The 24,008-nt window shown below is 43.6% G+C and overlaps 2 protein-coding genes across 3 annotated transcripts in view; one reads left to right on the top strand and one right to left on the bottom strand.

The window, feature by feature from the left end:
* Positions 1-24,008, bottom strand: part of LOC143767631 (uncharacterized) — an 850,082-nt gene that overhangs the window by 266,122 nt on the left and 559,952 nt on the right. The window lies entirely within an intron of this gene.
* Positions 696-3,755, top strand: LOC143766406 (uncharacterized). Of its 2 annotated transcripts, XM_077254074.1 has the most exons (4): positions 696-825; positions 991-1,186; positions 1,334-1,493; positions 2,420-3,755. In XM_077254074.1, exons 2-4 carry the CDS (start codon positions 1,030-1,032, stop codon positions 3,498-3,500), a joined length of 1,398 nt encoding a protein of 465 aa, XP_077110189.1. In that variant the 5' UTR covers positions 696-825; positions 991-1,029; the 3' UTR covers positions 3,501-3,755. The 2 variants fall into 2 exon arrangements, with proteins under 2 accessions (XP_077110189.1, XP_077110188.1); XM_077254073.1 differs by lacking the exon at positions 696-825 and having other exon boundaries at positions 853-1,186.

Below are 24,008 nucleotides of genomic sequence, written 5' to 3'. Positions count from 1 at the left end.
TGATGGCGTTTAATAGTCTCCGGCCCTGTCGGTTTTATTGTAAAGTATGGTAGTATAGAATGATTCTGAGGCCTTTTATTACATTTAGTAATTTTTTATTGCAAGTTGTGTATTATGTTCAGCACTGTGGTTGTGTAAAGACATCGTTGTATGTTTATGGTTGTGAGGTATGGCGTGTATTGGCCCTTTTATTGTCTCCGGCCCTGTCGGTTTTATTGTAAAGTATGGTTTGTTATTAATGTTTCTGCCCTTAATTTTTCGGGGTTGTTAATTTTTTACTTTCAAAAAAATATTGTGTTTTTTGTGTTGCTCCGTGCATACTGTACTTTAAAAAAAAAAAAAAACACTTTTGGGATTACTACATTGGGTCTGTTGTAGATTAGTCTTCTTATCTTTAGGCTTTTGTACTCTGGCATTGGGTTGTCTCTGCCATTGTTTCTTTAATTTAATCAATGTGGTAGTGTTGTTTGCTCAGCGTTAGTTCAGTTGGAGTGCAATGTTCTTTGTGGTTTAAATGACTTTTTTTATTTTTTTTATTTATTGCTGGATTGTGCATAGGAGCATAGTATCAATGTTATTTTGTTCTTTATTTCAGAATTGCATTAGTCATGGCCAGCGGCAGCGACTCGAGCAACACCCCACCGCAGAGGAGTGCGGTGAGTACATGATCTACTATTGCTTACTATTCGCTGTCATTTGTAGATGGGTCACTCAACTTTTTGGTAAACTATTTTGCAGGCTTCTTCAAGTGAGGAGGAGAACCAGGAGGAAGAGAGGGAGCAGGAGCAGGGACCACGGGGCCAAGCTGTGGTTGCAGCACGGAGAGTAAGAATTTTTTTCAAACCTATTCATTTTTTTTGTTTAATTTTTTTTTTTTGCAGGTATGGGGGGTGGTGGGAGGTTGTGGTGTTGTGTGTAGTAGGTGGCGGTGGAGGAGGTAGGGACAATTTTTTTTATCTTTCAAACATTAATATTTTCCATTTTTTCTAGGTTTCACAACGGGCCCTGGATGAACCACTCGATATTGACATGATGGTGGCATCCATTGAAGCACGGGGCCCGTTGTGGGACAGCCGTGACCCCCGGCACGCGGACCAGGGCATATTGCGCCGTCTGTGGATAGAGGTGGCACTATCGCTGTGGGATGGCTTCGACAGCGCTTCACCCAAGGCCAAAGCTAGTTTCCGTAAGTATTTACAAAATGCTGCTGTGACCCATCATGCCAGGATTACACAACCGTCTGTGATGTCTTCTATTGGGATTGCACACGGTTGCGTAATCGTTTTCAATATATTATCTAAAACCTTTTTTTTTTTTTTAAATTTATACACAGTTAAACAATTGAAGACCAGATGGCGCTCCATGAAGGACCGTTTCAAGAGGGGCCTGAAAAAGGAGGGACAGACTCGTAGTGGTGCTGCCGCTTCAAGGACCTCGGTGTACAAGTACAACCGTATACTACAGTTCTTGCGACCGGTCCTTGGAAGCAGAGAGTAAGTATAGTACCTATGCACACACCTAGTTTTTATAACATTCCTATTCACATACTACATTCCAGCCACGTAGCTTATTGCCCAGCCATTTATTTTGGCAAGTACCAAGTATAGAAAGAAAGAAAAAAAGGCAAGCTCACCGAGGCGTGAAAAGTAAAAAATACATAATTTTATCCTCTTCAATCATAAGCAGAGGATGAAACATCAGCACAATACAATAGACACTATCTACGCGTTTTAGGTGACAGGGAACATCAGACCTGAAACGCGTACATAGTGTTTTTATTGTATTGTGCTGATGTTTCATCCTCGGCTTTTGATTGAAGTGAATAAAGTATTTTGTTTTTACTTTTCACGCCTCGTTGACCTTGAATTTTTTATTCATTTCTGGTCTTCTCACACGTGACACAGCGGCTCCCTTCTGGGATTACTACAATGTTGAGCTTGACTTACTAGCAATTTCACTGAAATCAGAAGTATACAGAACACAGAAAAATAGTAGATTGGCCATGCCCAGCCAATATTTAATAGTGGAGTAGTATAGTGGCTATCCAGGTGTATCCGCGATTTTTTAGACACAAAAAAGGAAAATATAATCGATACGACATACATTCCACTGCAAAGCAGGTTATGTTCCCATGGTTACTCAGCTCGCAGGACCTGTGATGACGTCTCGGTCACATGACCGTGACGTCATGGCAGTTCCAACTTAAGCATAATTGTGTGGCGTTGCAAACCACAACCATGGGTGACTATTGTGAATTAAATAAATACCTTTTTTTTAATATTGATGGTGCATATGCAGTGTCAATATTAAAAATAGGTTAATATTAATGGCGGCAATGGATATCTGGCGGTAAAGTTAATTAATGACGCATGTTAAATGTGATATTTAGTATACTAAAGGTTTCCTTATGTTTTCACAGAACACACAGCAGCACCCGCGAGACTGTCCGACCCTCTGGAGCGGTACTTTGTGAAGCGCCATCTGAACAGTCGCAGCCATCCCACAGCGAGAGCAGGTCTGCACCACCCCAATCTGGCGAACCGGCAGCCGGTCCATCAGATGTTCCCCTGGCCGAGGCCTCTGTCGCTCCTTCCTTTAGGTCTTCCCGACAGCGTCAGCGGGCCTCGGACAGGGAGGTCATGCCCGAATTTTTACATCTGAGCACCGTATTTCAGAATGGTTTCAAGGCGATGTGCGATAAAATGTGCAATCTCGAACGTCGTCTTGAAAACATCGAAACGGATCTCTCGAGGCCGGCCAAACATTTTTTTAATGCCATTCACAAGGGCATGGTTGAACATCTTACGCCGGAACTCCAGATTTCGGTCATGCAGGGCTGCAACAATGTATATGTCAGTGCTCTGCAGCAGGCTCGGGTCATGCAGTCAGCGACAACTATGCCCGCAGTACCATCGCTGGCTGCCATGACTCCGACTCCTGCTGCAGAGCACCACCACAGAGCTCCGCGTGCCGAGGGCCACCGCCACCACAGAACAGACCCCGAAAGTTCAGAGCATGACAGGCCTTCAAGGGGACACAGACGGGAAGCCGACCCACACCCAGAGGGAGAGAGGAGGAAAAAGAAGAAGAAGATGACGACGACGACGACGACAAGCACTACGACCTTGGCTATGGCTGCTCCCAAAAGTACCACCAGAAAACACCCCGGGTCGACCCGGAGCACAACAAGTACCCAGGCTGGGTCTACACGGAGTACACCCAGTACCCAGCCTGGGTCTACAAGGAGTACACCATCTACACAGCCTGGGTCTACCCGGAGCCGGAGTAGCCAGCCAAGGACACTGGTCGTCCCTTTTCCTCCCTCATCTCCTGCTCTGGTAGTCTCGCCAACATCCACTGGCTGGATGGATCTCGGCATCCCGTCTAGTGTCCTAGAGTATGCTGCTTCCTCCCCCTCGTCCTCCGCCTCGGTCTCCTCAACACCCCCAAAAAGTGTGGGATATCAATCCCCTTTCGTTGCGGATGTTGGTACCCCCTAATAACATTTCCCAATTTTTTTTTTTGTACCCTAAATAAATGTTATTTATTTATTTTTTTTAAATTGTTTTTATTGTCTCAAAGTTTGCACCAAATCACACCTTGCGCCGTATACACAAATCTTGTCTTTGTAACACCTGATGTGCAATGTCTGACAATATTTATCAAATTTTTTTTTTCATTGTTTATAGGGCTGTCGCTCATTGTACTCGGATGTTACAAATACAAACAGCATTGCTCAATATGTCAAGTTTACAATGTACCATCAGACAACGATTTCAGTATAGATAAAGTTGTTTTTTGTGTGTAACCAACGTTATCTTTTCTGAAATCGTAAAAACGATTGAGCCCCTGCTGTGAGTTTTTTGGTGTCAGCGAATGATTTGGAATTGTTTTTGGGTAACTGATCAGACGCTGTCATTGTTGGATCGGCGAGTTTAGAACGATCCAGCGATGTCTTTGTTCTAAATAAGGGAATATTGGGTTACTAGCGCACTGTTTTAAACACTCCAATAAAAAGTGAACAATACCCCACAAATATAAAACGGTGTCTACCACGTCCTTCGCCGTCATCTGTCCGCACTGACACTGTGATTCCCGCCCGTAAAGCTGAGCACACCGTTGACTTAATAATAAACGCTGTGCTGTGCTTTCGGGCTGGCACAGTACGGGAAGTTGCCGGCAATGGACGTTTCACACACCGGAGTGTAAGGTTTTTTTGTTTTTTTTTAAATTACATTTACAATGGTAAACATCGTGAGTGTGGCAAAGCGCTTCATAACATTACCCAGATTACACGGGACTTGCTCTTTTTTGGTTGCTGGAGAGCTGTCTGTGTGACAGCTCTCCAGCAACCACGCGACAACTAAACAACGATCTCGGTCCAGTCGTATCACTGGTCGGTATCGTAGGATAATAGTTTTATTAATGTACCTTAAGAATATTGGTCAGGTGAGGTGGAAGCAATGTTCACAGTGTCGCCACTATTTGACTCTGGACGTATTCTAGCATCCTGAGTACAATAGTGTTCACTCTGTACAGTTTTGCAAACATGATCGTCTCCCTCCTTGTCAAGCCAGGTTCCATATGCAAATAGTCTGCAGGATTAAAAATGGTTGACAAGGTGGGAGCCGATTATGTTATACGCCAAAACTGTGGAACAGACAAATTTTTTGGGACACACATTACTTTCAATAAAATTGGATTTTACAATTCTGTTACTATGGAAAAACGTATGGGAGATTTGTTTTTTGAAAACGGAAAGGCACAAGAACTTTATTTCAAAACACAACGCATTATACAATTAGGGGACATTATAACAATAACCATATAATAACCATACATAGGATGGTTAAATGACATGGACACAACAGTGTTTACATGACATCATAATAACACGAAGATTAAACCATGTGATCTTGCCATGAAACACGGCCAACATCAGAAACAAAGTATGCAGCAAATTGGTCCCTCATATGAGCAATCTCCACAGTTGTCCGCAGAGGATGAGCTTGATAATCAGGCAATGGATTTGGTATGGGTTCATCGAGTTCCACGTTGACTCTCTCTTTATCAATAATAAAATTGTGGAGAACCACACACGCCTTCACCACCTCATCCACTGTCTCAATTTTCAAATTTATAGCGGATCCTAAGATACGCCATTTGGAGGCCAGGATGCCAAAGGCGCACTCCACAGTTCTTCTGGCCCTGGACAGTCTATAATTAAAAATACTTTTGGTGCGGTCCAACCCCCGACTGGAGTACGGTTTAAGTAGGTTGCCACTCATTTGAAAAGCCTCATCCCCAACCACAACAAATGGCAGGGCCGGTCCTTCGGTGTTGGGAAGAGGTCGTGGCTGGGGGAAATTAAAATTGTTCTCGTATAATCTTTGGCCCATGTCTGACTCCTTAAATGTCCGTGAATCATTGGCACGGCCAAATGCTCCAATGTCCACGGCAAGAAACCTGCAGTCAGCACCTGCAATGGCCATGAGGACGGTGGAAAAGTGTTTTTTGTAGTTAAAAAACAGCGAACCACTTCGTGCAGGCTTTAAAATCCGAATGTGCTTCCCGTCAACTGCTCCAATACAATTAGGGAAGGAACATACTTGTTCGAATTTTTGGGCGTTGGCCTGCCATATTTCTGTTGTAGGGATGGGTAAAAACTCCTCCCGGAGGTTGTCCCACAATGCGCGGCATGTGTCGGCAATAATACCAGACAGTGTGGAGACTCCAATCCGAAACTGGAAATGCAGTGATCTCAAGGTCTCTCCAGTAGCAAGGAAACTGACAAGAAGAAAAATAAAAAATAATGTAATTAATTACATTGTTTTGAAAGAATTTTTCATTCTTAATTACAATCCCCCACCCCACAAATCCAAAACACGTTACTTTAACCCTTTCACGACATGCGCCGTACATGTACTGTGCATGCCGTGTCTCCCCCTTTGATGTGGGCTCCGGCGCTGAGCCCACATCAAAGTTGCAACATGTCAGCTGTTTTGGACAGCTGACATGTGCGCGCAATAGCGGCGGGTGAAATCGCTATTCACCTGCGGCTATTAACCTGTTAAATGCCGCTGTCAAACGCAGACAGCGGCATTTAACTACCGCATGGAATTTTTTTTTACACCATTTAGATAAAAAATAACCTAGTCATAGGTGTCTATGAACTCGTACTGACCTGGAGAATCATAATGGCAGGTTAGTTTTAGCATTTAGTAAACCTAGCAAAAAAAAAAAAAATGTGTGGGATTGCACTTTTTTTGCAATTTCGCCGCACTTGAAATTTTTTTTCCCGTTTTCTATTACATGACATGGTAAAACCAATGATGTCATTCAAAAGTACAACTCGTCACGCAAAAAATAAGCCCTCACATGGCCATATTGACGGAAAAATAAAAAAGTTATGGCTCTGGGAAGGAGGTGAGCGAAAAACGAAAACACAAAAACGAAAAAGGGCCGCGGGGTGAAGGGGTTAAAAAATGGCAAGAACATATAAATCCTTCACATTGCATTACGTACCGTAGAGTCACCAGCAGACGTTCCTCGGGGGAAATCGATTTACGGAGCTGCGTGTCCTGCCTGGAAATGGTTCCTTCCACCAGACGCAACAGATATCGGAAGCTGTTTTGTGACATCCTTGTGTATTCAAAGTATTTATCCTGGTTCTCATTTAATTCGCCAAACAGACAGTGATAGGCTCCACGACTCTCTCGGACTTCCACTATAGGGTGTAGCCAAAAACGCCGATGACTCCTTCTCCGTAGTTTGTCCCTTTTCCTCTGTTCATGACAGGCAATAGCATAAGCAATAGCAAGGGCTAATTCCAGCTCAAAATTGAGGTAGATAATCTCCATGGGACGATCCATCTTGATGCTCTATGGTTGGAAATAATCTATGCCGGGGTATATATACCACTATTACATTAATACCCACCCTCATCTACCCATTGGTGGCATTATCTATTGTCTAAACACTAGACCCACCCTCTTCTATTCATTGGTGGTGTTTAGCTAGTGTCTAGACACTAAATTGTTACATCATTGTTTCACAACGCATGCGTCGTTAAACGCTGCGTTTTTTGTAAAACGCAACAAAAACGCACCAAAAACGCAGCGTTTTACGACGCATCCGTCCGACGCTTGCGTCAAAAAAGGTGCGTTTTTGCGTGCGTTTCCGATGCGTCGGCGACGCTGCGTCGCATGACGCTAATGTGAACGTAGCCTTAATCCCATATGACGTACTATCCCGTCAAGGTGACTTGGGACTTAATTCACAGTGACGGGATAGTACGTCATATGCGATCGGCCGCGCTCAAGGGGGGAGCGCGGCCGGGTGTCAGCTGACTATCACAGCTGACATCCAGTATTATGTGCCAGGAGCGGTCACGGACCGCCCCCGGCACATTAACCCCCGGCAGATTGCGATCAAACATGATCGCAGTGTTCTGGCGGTATAGGGAAGCATCGCGCAGGGAGGGGGCTCCCTGCGTGCTTCCCTGAGACCCCCGGAGCAACGCGATGTAATCGCGTTGCTCCGAGGGTCTCTTACCTCCTACTCCCTGCAGCAGGCCCGGATCCAAGATGGCCGCGGCATCCGGGTCCTGCAGGGAGGTGCTCCTGGAGCTGTGCACGTCAGATCGCCGATCTGACACAGTGCACAGCAAAGTGTCAGATCGACAATCTTACACTATAACATCATTCCCCCCTGGGGCAATGTTATAGTGTAAAAAAAATAAATTCACATGTGTAAAAAAAAAATTAAAAAAAAAATTAAAAAAAAATGCAAAAAATAAATAAATATATTGTTCCTATAAATACATTTCTTTATCTAAATAAAAAAAACAATAAAAGAACACATATTTAGTATCGCCGCGTCCGTAGCGACCCGACCTATAAAACTGTCCCACTATTTAACCCCTTCAGTGAACACCGTAAAAAAAAAAAGAGGCAAAAAACACCACTTTATTATCATACCGCCAAATAAAAGGTGGAATAACACGCGATCAAAAAGACGAATATACCGTCATCTTGTCCAGCAATAAACGAGGCCGCCATACAGCGTCATCAAAGAAAAAATTAAAACTTTATAGTCCTCAGAATAAAGCGATGCAAAAATAATTTTTTTCTATAAAATAGTTTTTATCGTATAAAAGCACCAAAACATAAAAAAATGATATAAATGAGGTATCGCTGTAGTCGTACTGTCCCGAAGAATACAACTGTTTTACCTATTTTACCAAATGTGGAACGGTATAAACGCCTCCCCCAAAAGAAATTCATGAATAGCTGGTTTTTGGTCATTCTGCCTCACAAAAATCGGAATAAAAAGCGATCAAAAAATGGCACGTGCCCGAAAATGTTACAAATAAAATCGTCAACTCGTCCCGCAAAAAACAAGACCTCACATGACTCTGTGGACCAAATTATGGAAAAATTATAGCTCTCAAAATGTGTTAACGCAAAAAATATTTTTTGCAATAAAAAGCATCTTTCAGTGTGTGACGGCTGCCAATCATAAAAATCCGCTAAAAAAACCGCTATAAAAGTAAATCAAACCCCCCTTCATCACCCCCTTAGTTAGCGAAAAATTACAAAAATGTATTTATTTCCATTTTCCCATTAGGGTTAGGAATAGGGTTGAGGCTAGGGCTACGGTTAGGGCTAGGGTTAGGGTTGGAGCTAAAGTTAGGGTTGGGGCTAAAGTTAGGGTTGGGGCTAAAGTTAGGGTTAGGGTTTGGGATTAGGGTTGGGATTAGAGTTAGGGGTGTGTCAGGGTTAGGGGTGTGGTTAGGGTTACCGTTGGGATTAGGGTTAGGGGTGTGTTTGGATTAGGGTTTCAGGTAGAATTGGGGAGTTTCCACTGTTCAGGCACATCAGGGGCTCTCCAAACGCAACATGGAGTCCGATCTCAATTCCAGCCAATTCTGCGTTGAAAAAGTAAAACAGTGCTCCTTCCCTTCCGAGCTCTCCCGTGCGCCCAAACAGGGGTTTACCCCAACATATGGGGTATCAGCGTACTCGGGACAAATTGGACAACAACTTTTGGGGTCCAAGTTCTCTTGTTATTCTTGGGAAAATATTTGGGGGGCTAAAAATCATTTTTGTGGGAAAAAAAAAGATTTTTTTTTCACGGCTCTGCATTGTAAACTGTAGTGAAACACTTGGGGGTTCAAAGTTCTCACAACACATCTAGATAAGTTCCTTGGGAGGTCTAGTTTCCAATATGGGGTCACTTGTGGGGGGTTTCTACTGTTTGGGTACATCAGGGGCTCTGCAAATGCAACGTGACGCCTGCAGACCAATCCATCTAAGCCTGCATTCCAAATGGCACTCCTTCCCTTCCGAGCTCTGCCATGCACCCAAACAGTGGTTCCCCCCCCCCATATGGGGTATCAGCATACTCAGGACAAATTGGACAACAACTATTTGGGTCCAATTTATCCTGTTACTCCTGTGAAAATACAAAACTGGGGGCTAAAAAATCTTTTTTTGTGAAAAAAAAATATATATATTTTCACAGCTCTGCGTTATAAACTGTAGTGAAACACTTGGGGGTTCAAAGCACATCTAGATAAGTTCCTTAGGGGGTCTACTTTCCAAAACGGTGTCACCTGTGGGGGGGTTTAATGTTTAGGCACATCAGGGGCTCTCCAAACGCGACATGGTGTCCCATCTCAATTCCAGTCAATTTTACATTGAAAAGTCAATCGGCGCTCCTTCCCTTCCGAGCTCTGCCATGCGCCCAGTCGTTTATTCCCACATATGGGGTATCGTCGTACTCAGGACAAATTGCACAACAACTATTGGGGTCTAATTTCTTCTCTTACCCTTGGGAAAATAAAAAATTGGGGGCGAAAAGATGATTTTTGTGAAAAAATATGATTTTTTTATTTTTACGGCTCTGCATTATAAACTTCTGTGAAGCACTTTTTGGGTCAAAGTGCTCACCACACATCTAGATAAGTTCCTTAGGGGGTCTACTTTTCAAAATGGTGTCACTTGTGGGGGTTTTCAATGTTTACGCACATCAGGGGCTCTCCAAACGCAACATGGCGTCCCATCTCAATTCCAGTCAATTTTGCATTGAAAAGTCAAATGGCGCTCCTTAACTTCCGAGCTCTGCCATGCGCCCAAACAGTGGTTTACCCCCACATATGGTATATCGGGGTACTCAGGACAAATTGTGCAACAACTTTTTGGGTCCATTTTCTCCTGTTACCCTTGGTAAAATAAAACAAATTGGAGCTGAAATAAATTTTGTGTGAAAAAAAGTTAAATGTTAATTTTTATATAAACATTCCAAAAATTCCTGTGAAACACCTGAAGGGTTAATAAACTTCTTGAATGTGGTTTTGAGCACCTTGAGGGGTGCAGTTTTTAGAATGGTGTCACACTTGGGTATTTGCCATCATATAGACCCCTCAAAATGATTTCAAATGAGATGTGGTCCCTAAAAAAAATGGTGTTGTAAAAATGAGACATTTCTGGTCAACTTTTAACCCTTATAACTCCCTAACAAAAAAAATTTTGGTTCCAAAATTGTGCTGATGTAAAGTAGACATGTGGGAAATGTTACTTATTAAGTATTTTGCGTGACATATCTCTGTGATTTAAGGGCATAAAAATTCAAAGTTGGAAAATTGTGAAATTTTCAAAATTTTTGCCAAATTTCCGTTTTTTTCACAAATAAACGCAAGTTATATCGAAGAAATTTTACCACTATCATGAAGTACAATATGACACGAGAAAACAATGTCAGAATCGCTAAGATCCGTTGAAGCGTTCCAGAGTTATAACCTCATAAAGGGACAGTGGTCAGAATAGTACAAATTGTCCTGGTCATTAACGTGCAAACCACCCTCGGGGCTTAAGGGGTTAACGTGCAAACCACCCTCGGGGCTTAAGGGGTTAAATGTATAAAATTTTGAGGAAAGAGGCACAAAATGGCAATTTTAAACCTTTTACTTGCTGTTCCAGATCTTCCATTTCTTAGAATATTTGTAAACACTGCTATTGTTAGCCAGAAATTTCCATTCCAGAGCGCTATGTTGGTGAAATTTGTCCAAAATATCTGAGAATTTGGGTGTTTCGGATTTTTTCCACCATAATTCCAATGCATTTTTGACAACTAGGAGGATCTGTATGATGACATATCTAACCAGGGGGTCAAATTGCTCCACATCAAGGGAAAGAAGCGCCCTTTGAGGGCAATCAAGGGTGATCACAAAGTTTTCAGAAAAGGAGTTAATATGGCGCGATACTTGGAACCAGAGATTTTTTATTATCGGACAACCAAAAAATATGTGAATGAGATTACCCCATTGTCCGCAGTCTCTCCAACATAAGGGAGAGTGTTCCTGGTTTATATGTGACAATATGATGGGAGTGAGATACCATCTTGTCATTATTTTAAAATAGGACTCATGGAACGCCATTGAAATGTTTGACTGGTATGTGTTTTTTATAGCGCTGTCCAATTGTTCAGTTCGCAAGTCTGTACCAAGGTCGGACTCCCACCTCTTCATATATACGTTTTTAGAGCTAACATTGTCCTTGATAAAGTACAGTGCCTTGCAAAAGTATTCGGCCCCCTGGAACTTATCAACTTTTTCCCACATATCATGCTTCAAACATAAAGATACCAAATGTAAATTTTTGGGGAAGAATCAACACCAAGTGGAACACAATTGTGAAGTTAAATGAAATTTATTGGTTATTTTAAATTTTTTGTGGAAATTCAAAAACTGAAAAGTGGGACGTGCAATATTATTCAGCCCCCTTAATACTTTGTTGCGCCTCCTTTTGCTGCGATTACAGCTGCAAGTCGCTTGGGGTAGGTCTCTATCAGTTTTGAACATCAAGAGACTGAAATTCTTGCCCATTCTTCCTTGGCAAACAGCTCGAGCTCAGTGAGGTTTGATGGAGATCGTTTGTGATCAGCAGTTTTCAGCTCTTTCCACAGATTCTTGATTGAAGTCTGGACTTTGACTTGGCCATTCTAACACCTGGATACGTTTACTTGTGAACCATTCTATTGTAGATTTTGCTCTATGTTTTGGATCATTGTCTTGTTGGAAGACAAATCTCCATCCCAGTTTTTATTATCGGACAACCAAAAAATAAGTGAAAGAGATTACCCTGTTGTCCGCAGTCTCTCCAACATAAGGGAGAGTGTTCCTGGTTTATATGTGACAATCTGATGGGAGTTAGAGGCCATCTTGTCATTATTTTAAAATAGAAATGGTGGCGGGTGCACCACTAGAGATATAGAAAATAATATAATGGAACGGCAGGGTGCTACATTAAGCATGAGCAAGACAAATAGAATCAAAAAAAGAGAAAGGACCAATGCAACAAAACATGCACACCTGCTACAAATATTATGGCAAAATATATAAAGCAAAAAAATTTATTATTACAAGCAAAAACACATTACATGCATAAAATCAATTAAAAACAGTACCGAAGTACATGACACCCCCAAACATCAATGTATGCAAATAGAAAAAAGTGTGCAAAAACACGCTAAATGTCCTGTGCTGATAGACTGAATGTTCATGAGACAATATCACATAATATAGGATAAACCAGCATGAGTTTTGCAACAAACATACCAATGACCAAAACAAGCCCTATACACACCACATTATAGGCGTCCCTATATGTGTCCTAAATAAAGATGAAGGAATGGGCATGTGGCTTGCAAGAGTGTAGGATATGTCAATGGCCCTGAAAGGGTGAAAAAATGCTGAAAAAGAATTAAATAACGCAACGTGCGAGCCTGCAAACCACCCCTGGGAACCACAAAAAGATGGAAAGGTTGAAGAAGATCAGGCAGATAAATACAACCTGAAGCCTGGAAACATAGCCGGCATGACAGAGTGGACCACAGGGAAAGCAGGAAATGACATGCAGTGTGCAATGCCTGGAAATAGAGGCAGCCAGGAAGTATATGCAGACATCACCCAAGCATATCAGGGCTGAGATGTGGGGTGTGGGAAGATCCCACGCGTATCGCTGCTAAAAAGCAGCTTCGTCAGGGAAAATATTTTAAAATAGGACTCATGGAACGCCATTGAAGATTTTGCTTTATGTTTTGGATCATTGTCTTGTTGGAAGACAAATCTCCATCCCAGTCTCAGGTCCTGTATTTGGCATTGTTGCCAAAAAGTTCCCTTTTGGTTTCATGTGAGCAGAGCAACTTCTTCTGTTGAGGAGAGCCATAAGATCAAATACTTAATTAACCTCAACACATAAGGTAATTGAGAGAAGCAACCTATGACATGTATTGTTTAACCTTACATAAGTTTTCCTCAGACAAAGTGAGACACTGAAGATGGCCGCCATCTCCTGTATCAGATCCATGTGCTCTGGTATCCAAGATGAACAATGAAGACACTAAAGATGGCCACCATTTCCTGTACCAGCAGACCGTGTGGTCTGGTATCCAAGATGACGCCCACCCTGATGACCTCATGGATCCACACACAGCGACGCCCACTCTGATGACCTCACGGACCAACCCACCCTGATGACCTCATGGATCCGCCCATGGACTTGCTCATGCCCAACCCACTAACCAATGGAATACATCCGATCACTCCCATTTTAGAGCTAACCGAACCCCTTACAGGAGATATATAACATTGTGTTTTCACTAATAAAATCCCCTTCTTGGAGCTGAGCCACACATTGATCAAGGAGAGTTACAGCTGACTGTGTCTGGTGTATTTCTTTAGTGCACATGATCAATATCCATTAGGCCAGGAGTAGGCAACTAGAGAATTGAACATTTATATTAATTGTTCAACCCTAATATTTGGCCGCCCAACCTGGGGCCAGCAGAGGAGAGCCCTGAACCCTGAGAACCGGCGAGTGGAACGGCTGGATGCATTGAGTACCCCGAACCTGGAGACTGATCACCTCCTTAACAGAACACGGTAAGTCTGCTGATTTTTTATAATCTGTAGTCTTTACCTGTGTCCTTCGGGGTATCCTGTGCAGATTGCCTGACCGTGTCCGGTTTTCTTGGTATCTGTAAGACGGCAGAAAGGGTATCTCTGCTGCTGGTCATTTAATTGCAAGAACCGTCACGTTTTAGTTGCCTACTGCCTGTTACATGTTGTGAAGAGGGGAGATGACTAGTAGTTAAAAAGAAGCAAGGTTTTTTTTTTTTTTCACTTACAGAGGGATAGGCAAGTGATAAAACAGGAAAAACAGGTTTTTACAGAAGGAGATGACTGGTAGTTGGGAAAGGCATTGTGTTTGGAACAGGACAGGTTTCTAGGAAAGAATAAGCAAGTGTTTACAGAAGGAAAAGCATGTGGTAGGACGGGAAAAACAAGTTTGTTTTTAGAGAAGGAAAGCAAGCAAGTAGAAAAAAAAAATATAAATAAATAAATAATTTTTGTCTGTGGTATACGGTTGTCGCCTGTGATAAGATTTTCAGTTCTGTACAAGAGAGACTAGGACCTGGAGTAATTGACTCGGCCTAGGGGGGCCCGGTAAATCTTGGAGCAATTGGCTCAGTTCGGGCATAATAAATTGTGTAGCGGCTCATTGAAACTTGGAGCAATTGGCTCAGTTCGAGCCAATTAAATTTATAGTTTTTCTTTTTTTTGCCCCGTGACATCGAGTAATTGACTCTGCACGGGGACCGGTAAGTTAGGGAGCAATTTGACAAAGTAGGGAATAATTGGTTTGTAAAGTACGGAGCACGGAAGTCAGACAGGGACCACGTGACAAGAAGCAATAGGAACTGAGTACTGCAGACTCAGTTCCCTTTAGAATCTCAGGTTTGAGTCATCTCCCCCGTCTTATTGTTTGTTTGGTGTTTGTTATCTTGATAGATAGATATATATACTGTGTATCTATAGAAAGATGGAGAAATTAATGCAGTTCTGCCGTATTGGCACTAAGCCAAATTCAGATGGCAAGTTAGACCCGTGCACATTAGTAGCGACTCGTGAAGGGAAGAGTCATATTAAGCAATGTAAAAAGCTTATGAAGTTGTGTGGAATGCCAGAAGGGGGAAGGTTGCAGCCCCTGGACTGGAAGCTTGTCTTGAAAGAAAGGAAAGGTATCCTAGAAGATAATGGATTGTTGTCTACTGCTAGGGCATGGGAAAGAGTCACTGAAAGTCTGTATAGAGAAAATTGGGTAGAGGAGGAAAGGAAAAAAAGAGGTAAAGTTTTGACTTATGTGTATTACAAAAATATATCCTGTGAGCGGCCACCACCATATAATGGTGGCCCAGAGCCATGTGCTAAATGTAATGGCGGCCATTTTGTTGATGGCGAATGTGTTAAATGTAAGAGCAGCCAAAATGGTGGCCCAGAGCCATGTGCTAAATGTAATGGTGGCCATTTTGTTGATGGCGAATGTGTTAAATGTAAGAGCAGCCAAAATGGTGGCCCAGAACCAGGAGCTAAATATAATTCTGACGGCGGCCATTTTGTTGGTGGTAAATATAATTCTGACGGCGGCCATTTTGTTGGTGGTAAATATAATTCTGACGGCGGCCATTTTGTTGGTGGTAAATATAATTCTGACGGCGGCTATTTTGTTGGTGGCAAAGGTGCTAATGCTGACGGCGGCCATCTTGTTGGTGGCAAATGTAATTCTGACGGCAGCCATGTTGTGGATGGCGAATGTGCTGCTCCTGGTGGTGAACATCTCAGATTAAGGCTACACACCACATCACCAAATCCTTGTTACCCAGTAATGACCACTAACGGCCAATACTATATTCCTTCGGGAAGTGAACAGGCTTTACCCATGTTTCCTATCTCAGTTGTTTCCAATGGGGCACCAACCCTTTCCCCTATCACTCCTGTTGTGAATCCAGCAGTCCTCCCACCTGGATCGTCCCCAGCACCTACCCTTTCTACTGTCACTTCCACTGCCAATTTAGCCGCACACCCACATGAGATGCTCCAAGCAGCGGCCTCTCCTCCCAATGCTTCCACAACAGCACTCTCACGCAGTCTACATAACCCTATACCCAGTACCTCACAGGCTGTCTCGCAGCCAAGCGCACACCTGTATGGGACGGTGGCGACTGTATCAAGGGGGGGCTCAATGTGGGAGGGGGATACCAATAGCACAGGAAGCACAAAGGGGAGGGAATGTTGGCAACCTATTTTTGAAAAAGATCTTCCTGAGGGACCCTTGTTAGTGGTGGGAAAGGGTGACATAACAACAATGGAGACAGACGCTATTGTTAATGCTGCCAATTCTCGGTTAGAGCACAATGGAGGTGTAGCTAGAGCTATAGTGGAAGCAGGAGGGGCGACTATTCAAGCTGACAGTCGAATCATTGTCGAGTCACGTGGTCAGATAGCTGTTGGGGATATAGCGGTGACTAAAGCTGGCAAGCTTCCATGTAGAATGATCATACATACTGTGACCCCTACTTATGACCCTATTCATCCAGACGTTAGTGCTCAACAACTTCGTGCAGCAATATCTCGCATTTTAGAGTATGCAAATATTAGTGAGCACATTGAGACCTTGACAATTCCCGCCATTGGTGTTGGCATTTTCGGTTTCCCTGTTCATGCATGTACAAGGGAAATCGTTGAAATTATAATAAACAAGTGTAGCCACCCAAGCATTTGCTGCCTCTCTGAAATCAGGTTAATTAGTAATGAGGACAGGACTGTTAAAGCTTTTAAGACTGCCTGCATCACCTGGACCCCACACCATGATACTGGAGCTGCCCAAATAGAGCCCCTCATTCCAGGACTGTTACCTCCTCCTGCTCCTCATAAACAAGGGATTACATCTGTACTCGCGGTGCCATCTCTACTCCCGCCTCAGGTGCCACCACCAACAGTGCCGATGCTCATGTCTGAAGAGCCCACCCTCTATGTCAAGTTTACACCCCAGCAAGCTGCTACTCTGTTGAACCAGCTTCCAGATCCAGAAAAACAGCCGATGCCTTTCTACAGAAGCATGCTTCAAATACAAAGGAATTACTCAGCCACGTGGCAAGATCTCATTTCCCTGGCAAATCTTAAAGCGGGCGATGCATATTGGCCTGTTATGGAGGCCGCATTCAATGATGCCTCACTTGTCAGTGACACCACATGGGACTCTGGTATTTTGTTCTGCCAACAACTTAAGACATGGGCCTCGGATAAGTTGGCGGATCAGTCAACATCTTTCAAGGATGTCACGCAGGAACCAGGGGAATCAGTGGAGAGATATCATGCTCGTTTAGCCCAAATGTTTAATGACCTCGGCTTCAGTAACCAAATAAAAGTTCAACAGACACTGCTCGTCTCCTCTTTTGTTGAAGGCCTACGAGAAGCCCTGAGGAAGCAATTTCAAGCAATCAGACCTGAATATGCTACATTGGATCCTAAGGATGTTTTAACAATAGCTAAGGGATTCGAAAAAACACTCCCTGAGAAATCGATACCCGCAAACAAAAAGACCCATATTCTATGGACTGATGTGCAATATCAAAACCAGCAACTTCTATCACCTCGTAGCAAAAACGTCTGCTTCAATAGTGGCAACCCAGGTCACCAAAAACGAGATTGTAGGGTCCCTTTTCCAAGACGCAGATTCAGGAATTACAACGAGGATAATCGCAGATTCAACTATCCTCGTTACAATGACCAATACTACGAACGACCACTACAAGCTCAGGTGCATCCCGATGTCAATCACACCGCAGCTCTGATGGATCTCAGCACCCGATAGGACAAGGGCAAGCCCGTGTCCACTACTTTGGCTTCCATGTCTGGTCCTATAGCCAAAGTAACGATCAACGTTCAAGGCAAACCCTTACCGTTTCTTGTGGATACAGGTGCAGCCAGAAGTGTTATCAGATTACAGGACCTGCCTTTTCCCGATCTGATATCCTCTGAAGCCGTGACATGTGTGGGAGTGGATGGCAAGCCTACTTCTAACAAGTTCACCCGTAAGATACAGGTTGGACCATACGAAGATGTGTTTATGCGTCTAGTGGTGTCCCCCACTTGTCCTACCAACCTTCTGGGAGCAGACCTTCTCCAAAAGCTTAGAGCAACTATAGCCTATTCATCAGATGGTCTCACCATTACCATCACTGACCCGCTCGATCCGAGTGAAGAGTGTCAACTTCAAGCTGCACCTCTGCTTATGATGATGGATGAAGCTGCTAAAACAGTCTCGAGTGTTCTGCCAGAAGTGATGTCACAAGTTCCATCTACTCTATGGTCTACTGGCCCTGAAGATATTGGACGTCTTGCTGTGCCCCCGGTGCGGGTCATTCTTAAACCTGGAGCTCAGCTTCCAAGGGTGCCTCAATATCCACTCAAATCTGTCCAAGAAGAGTCTTTAGCCACTCAAATCAAGACTCTCTTGGAGAACGGGGCACTAGTCAAATGTAACTCTCCCTGTAACACACCTTTGTTTCCAGTAAAGAAGAGGACATTAAAAGGAGAAGCTCCAAAGTATCGTATGGTTCAAGATCTCCGGGCTGTTAACGCAGCAACTGTACTAGAAAGTCCAATTGTGCCCAATCCACATACATTGCTGTCGGAAATACCATCAGATGCAGAACGTTTCACTGTCATAGACCTGGCCAATGCTTTCTTCAGCATACCACTGCATTCAGAAGATTGGTACCTGTTTGCTTTCACTTACAGAGGATCACAATATACCTGGACGGTCTTACCACAAGGAGCACAGAACTCACCAAGTCATTTCTCTCAGGCCCTTGCCACTTGTCTACAGCCATGGAGAGAGATTAACCATCAAGTTGTCCTCCTTCAATATGTGGATGATCTCCTACTATGCTGTCCTAATCAGGCGACCGCTGAAGAGTCAAGTCTCAGTCTTCTTCTTCATCTTGCACAACAAAACTGTAAGGTTTCCCTCAACAAAGTCCAGTGGTGTCAGCCTAAAGTCGTGTTTTTAGGCCACTGTCTCTCTCCGAAATTGAAACACCTAACGGATGAAAGGAAGCTTGCTATTAAGACCGTTCCTCTACCAAAAGGACCTAAGCAATTACAAGCTTTTTTAGGACTTATCACATATTGTCGCCAATGGATTCCAGACGCCTCCAAGCTGATGCAACCGTTGTACGATGACCTTAAGACGTCAGCATTTCCACTATGTCCCAAATCTGTTGAAGCCTTCTATGCTCTTAAACAGGCCATACAGTCCGCACCAGCTCTTGGAATCCCAAATTATCAACTACCTTTTTACTTGTTTGTCAGTGAAGTAGCAGGACATGCTTCCGGAGTCCTAGCACAAAAACATGGGGGAAGAACAAGACCAATCGGCTACTACTCTGCCCGCCTGGACTCTGTGTCTCAAGCTTCCCCGACTTGCCTCAGAGCTGTTCATGCTGCACATATGCTTCTGGACAAAACTTCTGATATCATCTTAGGACATCCGGTTCTCTTAATGGCTCCACACGACATAAAAGCTATTCTAGGCCAGACTCAACCTAAACACCTGTCGCTACAGCGTCATATGAGACTCCAATGTTCCCTCTTGATTCCGGATAATGTCACTCTTGTCCGCTGCACCATCCTTAACCCGTCCACGCTGCTTCCTCTTTCCAGGGGGGATGTGGATGATGATACTGATGCTCTCGGAGAAGATGCCTCTACACACTCAGAGGATCATGACTGTCTCGAACAAATGCAGGAAGAAGCAGCCTCCAAGAAAAACGTGTCTGAAGACCCACTCCCACATGCTGACCTGACGTTCTTCACTGATGGTTCCAGATTTGCAGATGAAACAGGAAGATTCCATACGGGATATGCCGTGGTTACACATGACCAGGTCATCTCAGCTGGATCGCTACCACCGCACATGTCTGCACAAGAAGCGGAACTTAAAGCTTTGACGTTGGCTTGTCAGGAAGCGACGGAGAAGGTGGTCAACATCTACACGGATTCAAGATACGCTTTTGGAGTGGCTCATGACTTCGGCAGTATCTGGGCAGCCAGAGGATACCTAACGTCCAGTGGAACTCCTGTAAAACATGCTGCTACCATACAAGAACTTGTGGCCGCTCTAGATCTACCTTTGGAGGTTGCAGTGATCAAGATCAAAGCTCACGGGAGATTGGATTCTCCAGAAGCAAGGGGGAACTTCTTTGCTGACAAAACAGCAAAAACCTATGCTGTGGATCCATTTGGGAAAGAAAAAGCAGCGGTGTACGTGTCACAAGACACTGAAGAAGGGACTAAAGGCTCTCTTATGAGGATCATCCATCTACATCAAGACAAGACATCAGATGATGAAAAGAAGTCATGGCAAGAAGGAGGAGCTAAAAAGGATGAAGATGGAGTCTGGAGGATGAACAAAAAGGTCTGTCTACCCCGTAATCTGTACCCTTCAGTGACAGAATGGGCACACGGTATCACCCACAGAGGCAAGAATCAGATGAATGACCTAATTTGGAAGACTTATATGGCACCTGGAATCTCTACTGTTACCCAAAAATATTGCAAGTCCTGCCTTGTGTGTGCAACATGCAATCCAGCACCGCCTCAGAAAGTTACTCAGAAACATTTGGCTAAACCACTTTATCCCTTTCAGAGGATTCAGATTGATCACATTCAAATGCCAAAAGTAGGGAAGTACGAGTATGTACTGGTAGTGACTGACATGTTCTCAGGATGGCCCGAAGCCTATCCAGTAACAAACATGACTGCCAGAGTGACTGTTAAGAGACTGATGACTGAAGTAGTCTGCAGATATGGGGTCCCAGAGGTAATTGAGAGTGACCAAGGACCTGCGTTCACTGCAGCACTGACTAAGGAACTATGGACACTGGTGGGAGCGGATTTGGGTTTACATACTCCATATCACCCTCAGAGCAGTGGGAAAGTAGAAAGATTGAATGGCACCTTGAAAAATAAAATACTGAAAGCCAGTCAGGAGGTCAGACTTCCTTGGACAGACATTTTGCCCATTGCCTTATACTCAGTCAGAAACACTCCAAGGGGTCCCACTAAACTCACACCATACGAGATTCTTTTTGGGGGGCCTCCGAGATTGGGTCAATATTTTCCACAACAGCTAGCCTTAGGAAGTGATACTCTTGTAAAATATGTCATTGCCCTTACTAAAGAACTGTCAGTAACACATGCACGAGTTTTATCATCCATTCCAGATCCAGATTCCATCGAAGGTACCCATACTTTCCAACCTGGTGACTACGTGCTGGTTAAGAAGTTCGTCAGAAAGACTTCCCTGGAGTTGAGATTTGAGGGTCCCCTAATAATAACTATGTAACTAAGTGCTCCTGACTACTCCTACTTCGGTCAAACTTGAAGGAAGACCGACGTGGATACACGCCTCTCACTGCAAGAAGTTTGTGCCTCCATCAGAACCCTCTACATAATGTTGCATATCCTTTACTTTGTGTGTTGTGCCATTCTATACTCCTTTGTAGGAGCACAACAGGTCGCAATCACCCAAACTGGGGGGGTGATCACATTCTGGTACAATACTACTGCACACGTTGCTTCTTTTAAATTTGATTATTGTGATGTAGTACAGTGCGACACTAAGTGGGTTTCCTCACCTTACACAATGAGTCAACCGGCACAGCTGAGATCAGGACAACAATATATATGTGTTACAGTTGATGGATGGGGACGAACATGTAGTTCATGGAGGGCGGTCGGGTGGAACACTGGTGAAGATTGGGGGTATAGACCAAACACAGCCTCAAGAAAACAGGACTCACAGGGCAAATCCCTACTCACTAGGATGACACTCTCCCGTACAAAAGTCCTCAAACCCTGTGATACCATTGGCCAATGCAACCCTTTAGTCCTCAACCTGGAGAACCCTCAACCTGGCGATAATGGCATCTATCTGCTGGGTACATATGTAAATGGTGTGTGTGCCAGTTGTGCCCATCTAGGTCAATTCATATTAGCAGATATAAAAGAAATGTCCCCAAAAGATAAAAATAAGCATTCAAACCCTCTTAACAAGATGACAGCCATTGCAAACCCCACATTTGAAGATATTCTTGCCATTGAAACAGGATACACTGAGACCAACTTATGGTTGAAGTGGATGAAATATACAGCCAATCAATATAATAAATCTAATTGCTTTGTCTGTGCAGGAGCGAGACCCCACTTGGGATCTGTCCCTCTAGACTTACCCCCAGATGTGGAAAAATGTTTCCTGAGTCTGTTTACTAACAAATCCCTTGATGAAACAAATTGCGAAAATTGGAAAAAGAAGTATCCCATAGTCACAAAAACACCTAATCCAGGTGAAGGCATCACCATATACCCAGGAAAGTACACCTGTTACACTAATACTGAAGGGAGCATATTTTTGGGTAATTTCACAAAGGGATATTGCAGTAGATACAGTAATGCAAGCAGGGGGGACCTGATTAACCAAACCCAGTCTATTTCTGATGTCTTCTGGATATGTGGAGACATGAAGATCAGAACTCATTTAGAAGGAGAGTGGATAGGAGAATGTACACTAGTCAAAGCCATAATGCCTTTCTACATAGCAGCAGAAGGTGAGGAAGCCCTAACTTCAGAAAATCTCCACAGAACAAAACGGGAAACAAATTTAGAACCAAGAGGCAGTTTTGACCCCCACATTTATATCGATGCTATAGGAGTCCCAAGGGGGGTACCAGATGAGTTTAAGGCCAGGGATCAAGTCAAAGCAGGTTTTGAATCATTTATCTTACCCCTAGTGACTATAAATAAAAATGTAGACTGGATCAATTACATCTATTATAATCAACAGAGATTTGTCAATTACACTAGAGAAGCTCTTCAAGGTTTGGCAGACCAACTAGGCCCTACATCAATAATGGCTTTTCAAAACAGAATGGCCCTTGACATGATATTGGCAGAAAAAGGGGGTGTTTGCAAAATGGTGAAATCTGCATGCTGTACCTATATTCCAGATAATACAGGTCCCACAGGAAAGGTTACAATAGCCATAAAAAAGCTGATCTCCCTACAAAAAGAATTAAAGAAAAATTCAGGTGTAGAAGATCCCTGGGACCAATACTTTTCATGGATGAAGGGGTGGCAGAGATGGCTAGCTCAGATAGGCGTAGTTATCCTCGTCGTCCTAATCATTGCAGCTATTATTGTTTGTTGTGTTCTTCCCTGTGTAAGGAAAATGATCGAGAGAGGAGTAAAAACATCAGTGCCCATTTTCATAGCTCAGGAGGTGAGTTATTCTGCAGACATAGAACAGCTAGGCCCTCTTCAGTCTTTTACAGTCCACAACTAGGCAGTCAGAGCGGCTGTATGCAAGTTTGTACCTACTTCGCTCAGGGTTGCTGAGCACCTCCTGGATCCATCACACACATTGTAAACTTCTTAGACAGGTAGGGACAGAGTAGGATCTGACCTGCTTGTCAAAGTCCAGCTACAAAGGGAGGTTTTCCACAAGGGAAAACTTGTCTCAAACTGGTGAAAACTCCAATTCCCCCTCCCGGGCAAGACGGTCAGATCTAGGATGTGTACAACAGGGTTAGTCGCACATGTGTATTTTATGTAACCATGGAGATGGAAGATTGGAGAGTAATAGATCCAGCAGGTAGAGAAGTCCCGAGGACACTGGTAACGCGCTCCGATATACCTCTGCAGTATACCCATAATTAGTCACACATTCTCTGGTGTCTATAGCATCCATATTGTCATGAAGCTTCTGATGTCATAATAACACTTAACATCGGTGGGACAGGGAACCACGGTGGGATCAAGATAAAAGAAAAGGTTAATAAAGTATTTAGGGGGGACTGTTGAGGAGAGCCATAAGATCAAATACTTAATTAACCTCAACACATAAGGTAATTGAGAGAAGCAACCTATAACATGTATTGTTTAACCCTACATAAGTTTTCCTCAGACAAAGTGAGACACTGAAGATGGCCGCCATCTCCTGTATCAGATCCATGTGCTCTGGTATCCAAGATGAACAATGAAGACACTAAAGATGGCCGCCATTTCCTGTACCATCTTGGTCTGGTATCCAAGATGACGCCCA

This window comes from Ranitomeya variabilis, chromosome 4, assembly GCF_051348905.1.
Source record: "Ranitomeya variabilis isolate aRanVar5 chromosome 4, aRanVar5.hap1, whole genome shotgun sequence".
NCBI classification, from domain to species: Eukaryota; Metazoa; Chordata; class Amphibia; order Anura; family Dendrobatidae; genus Ranitomeya; species Ranitomeya variabilis.
Note: the sequence above shows the minus strand (reverse complement) of the source record. Positions and strands in the feature narration are given on the sequence as shown.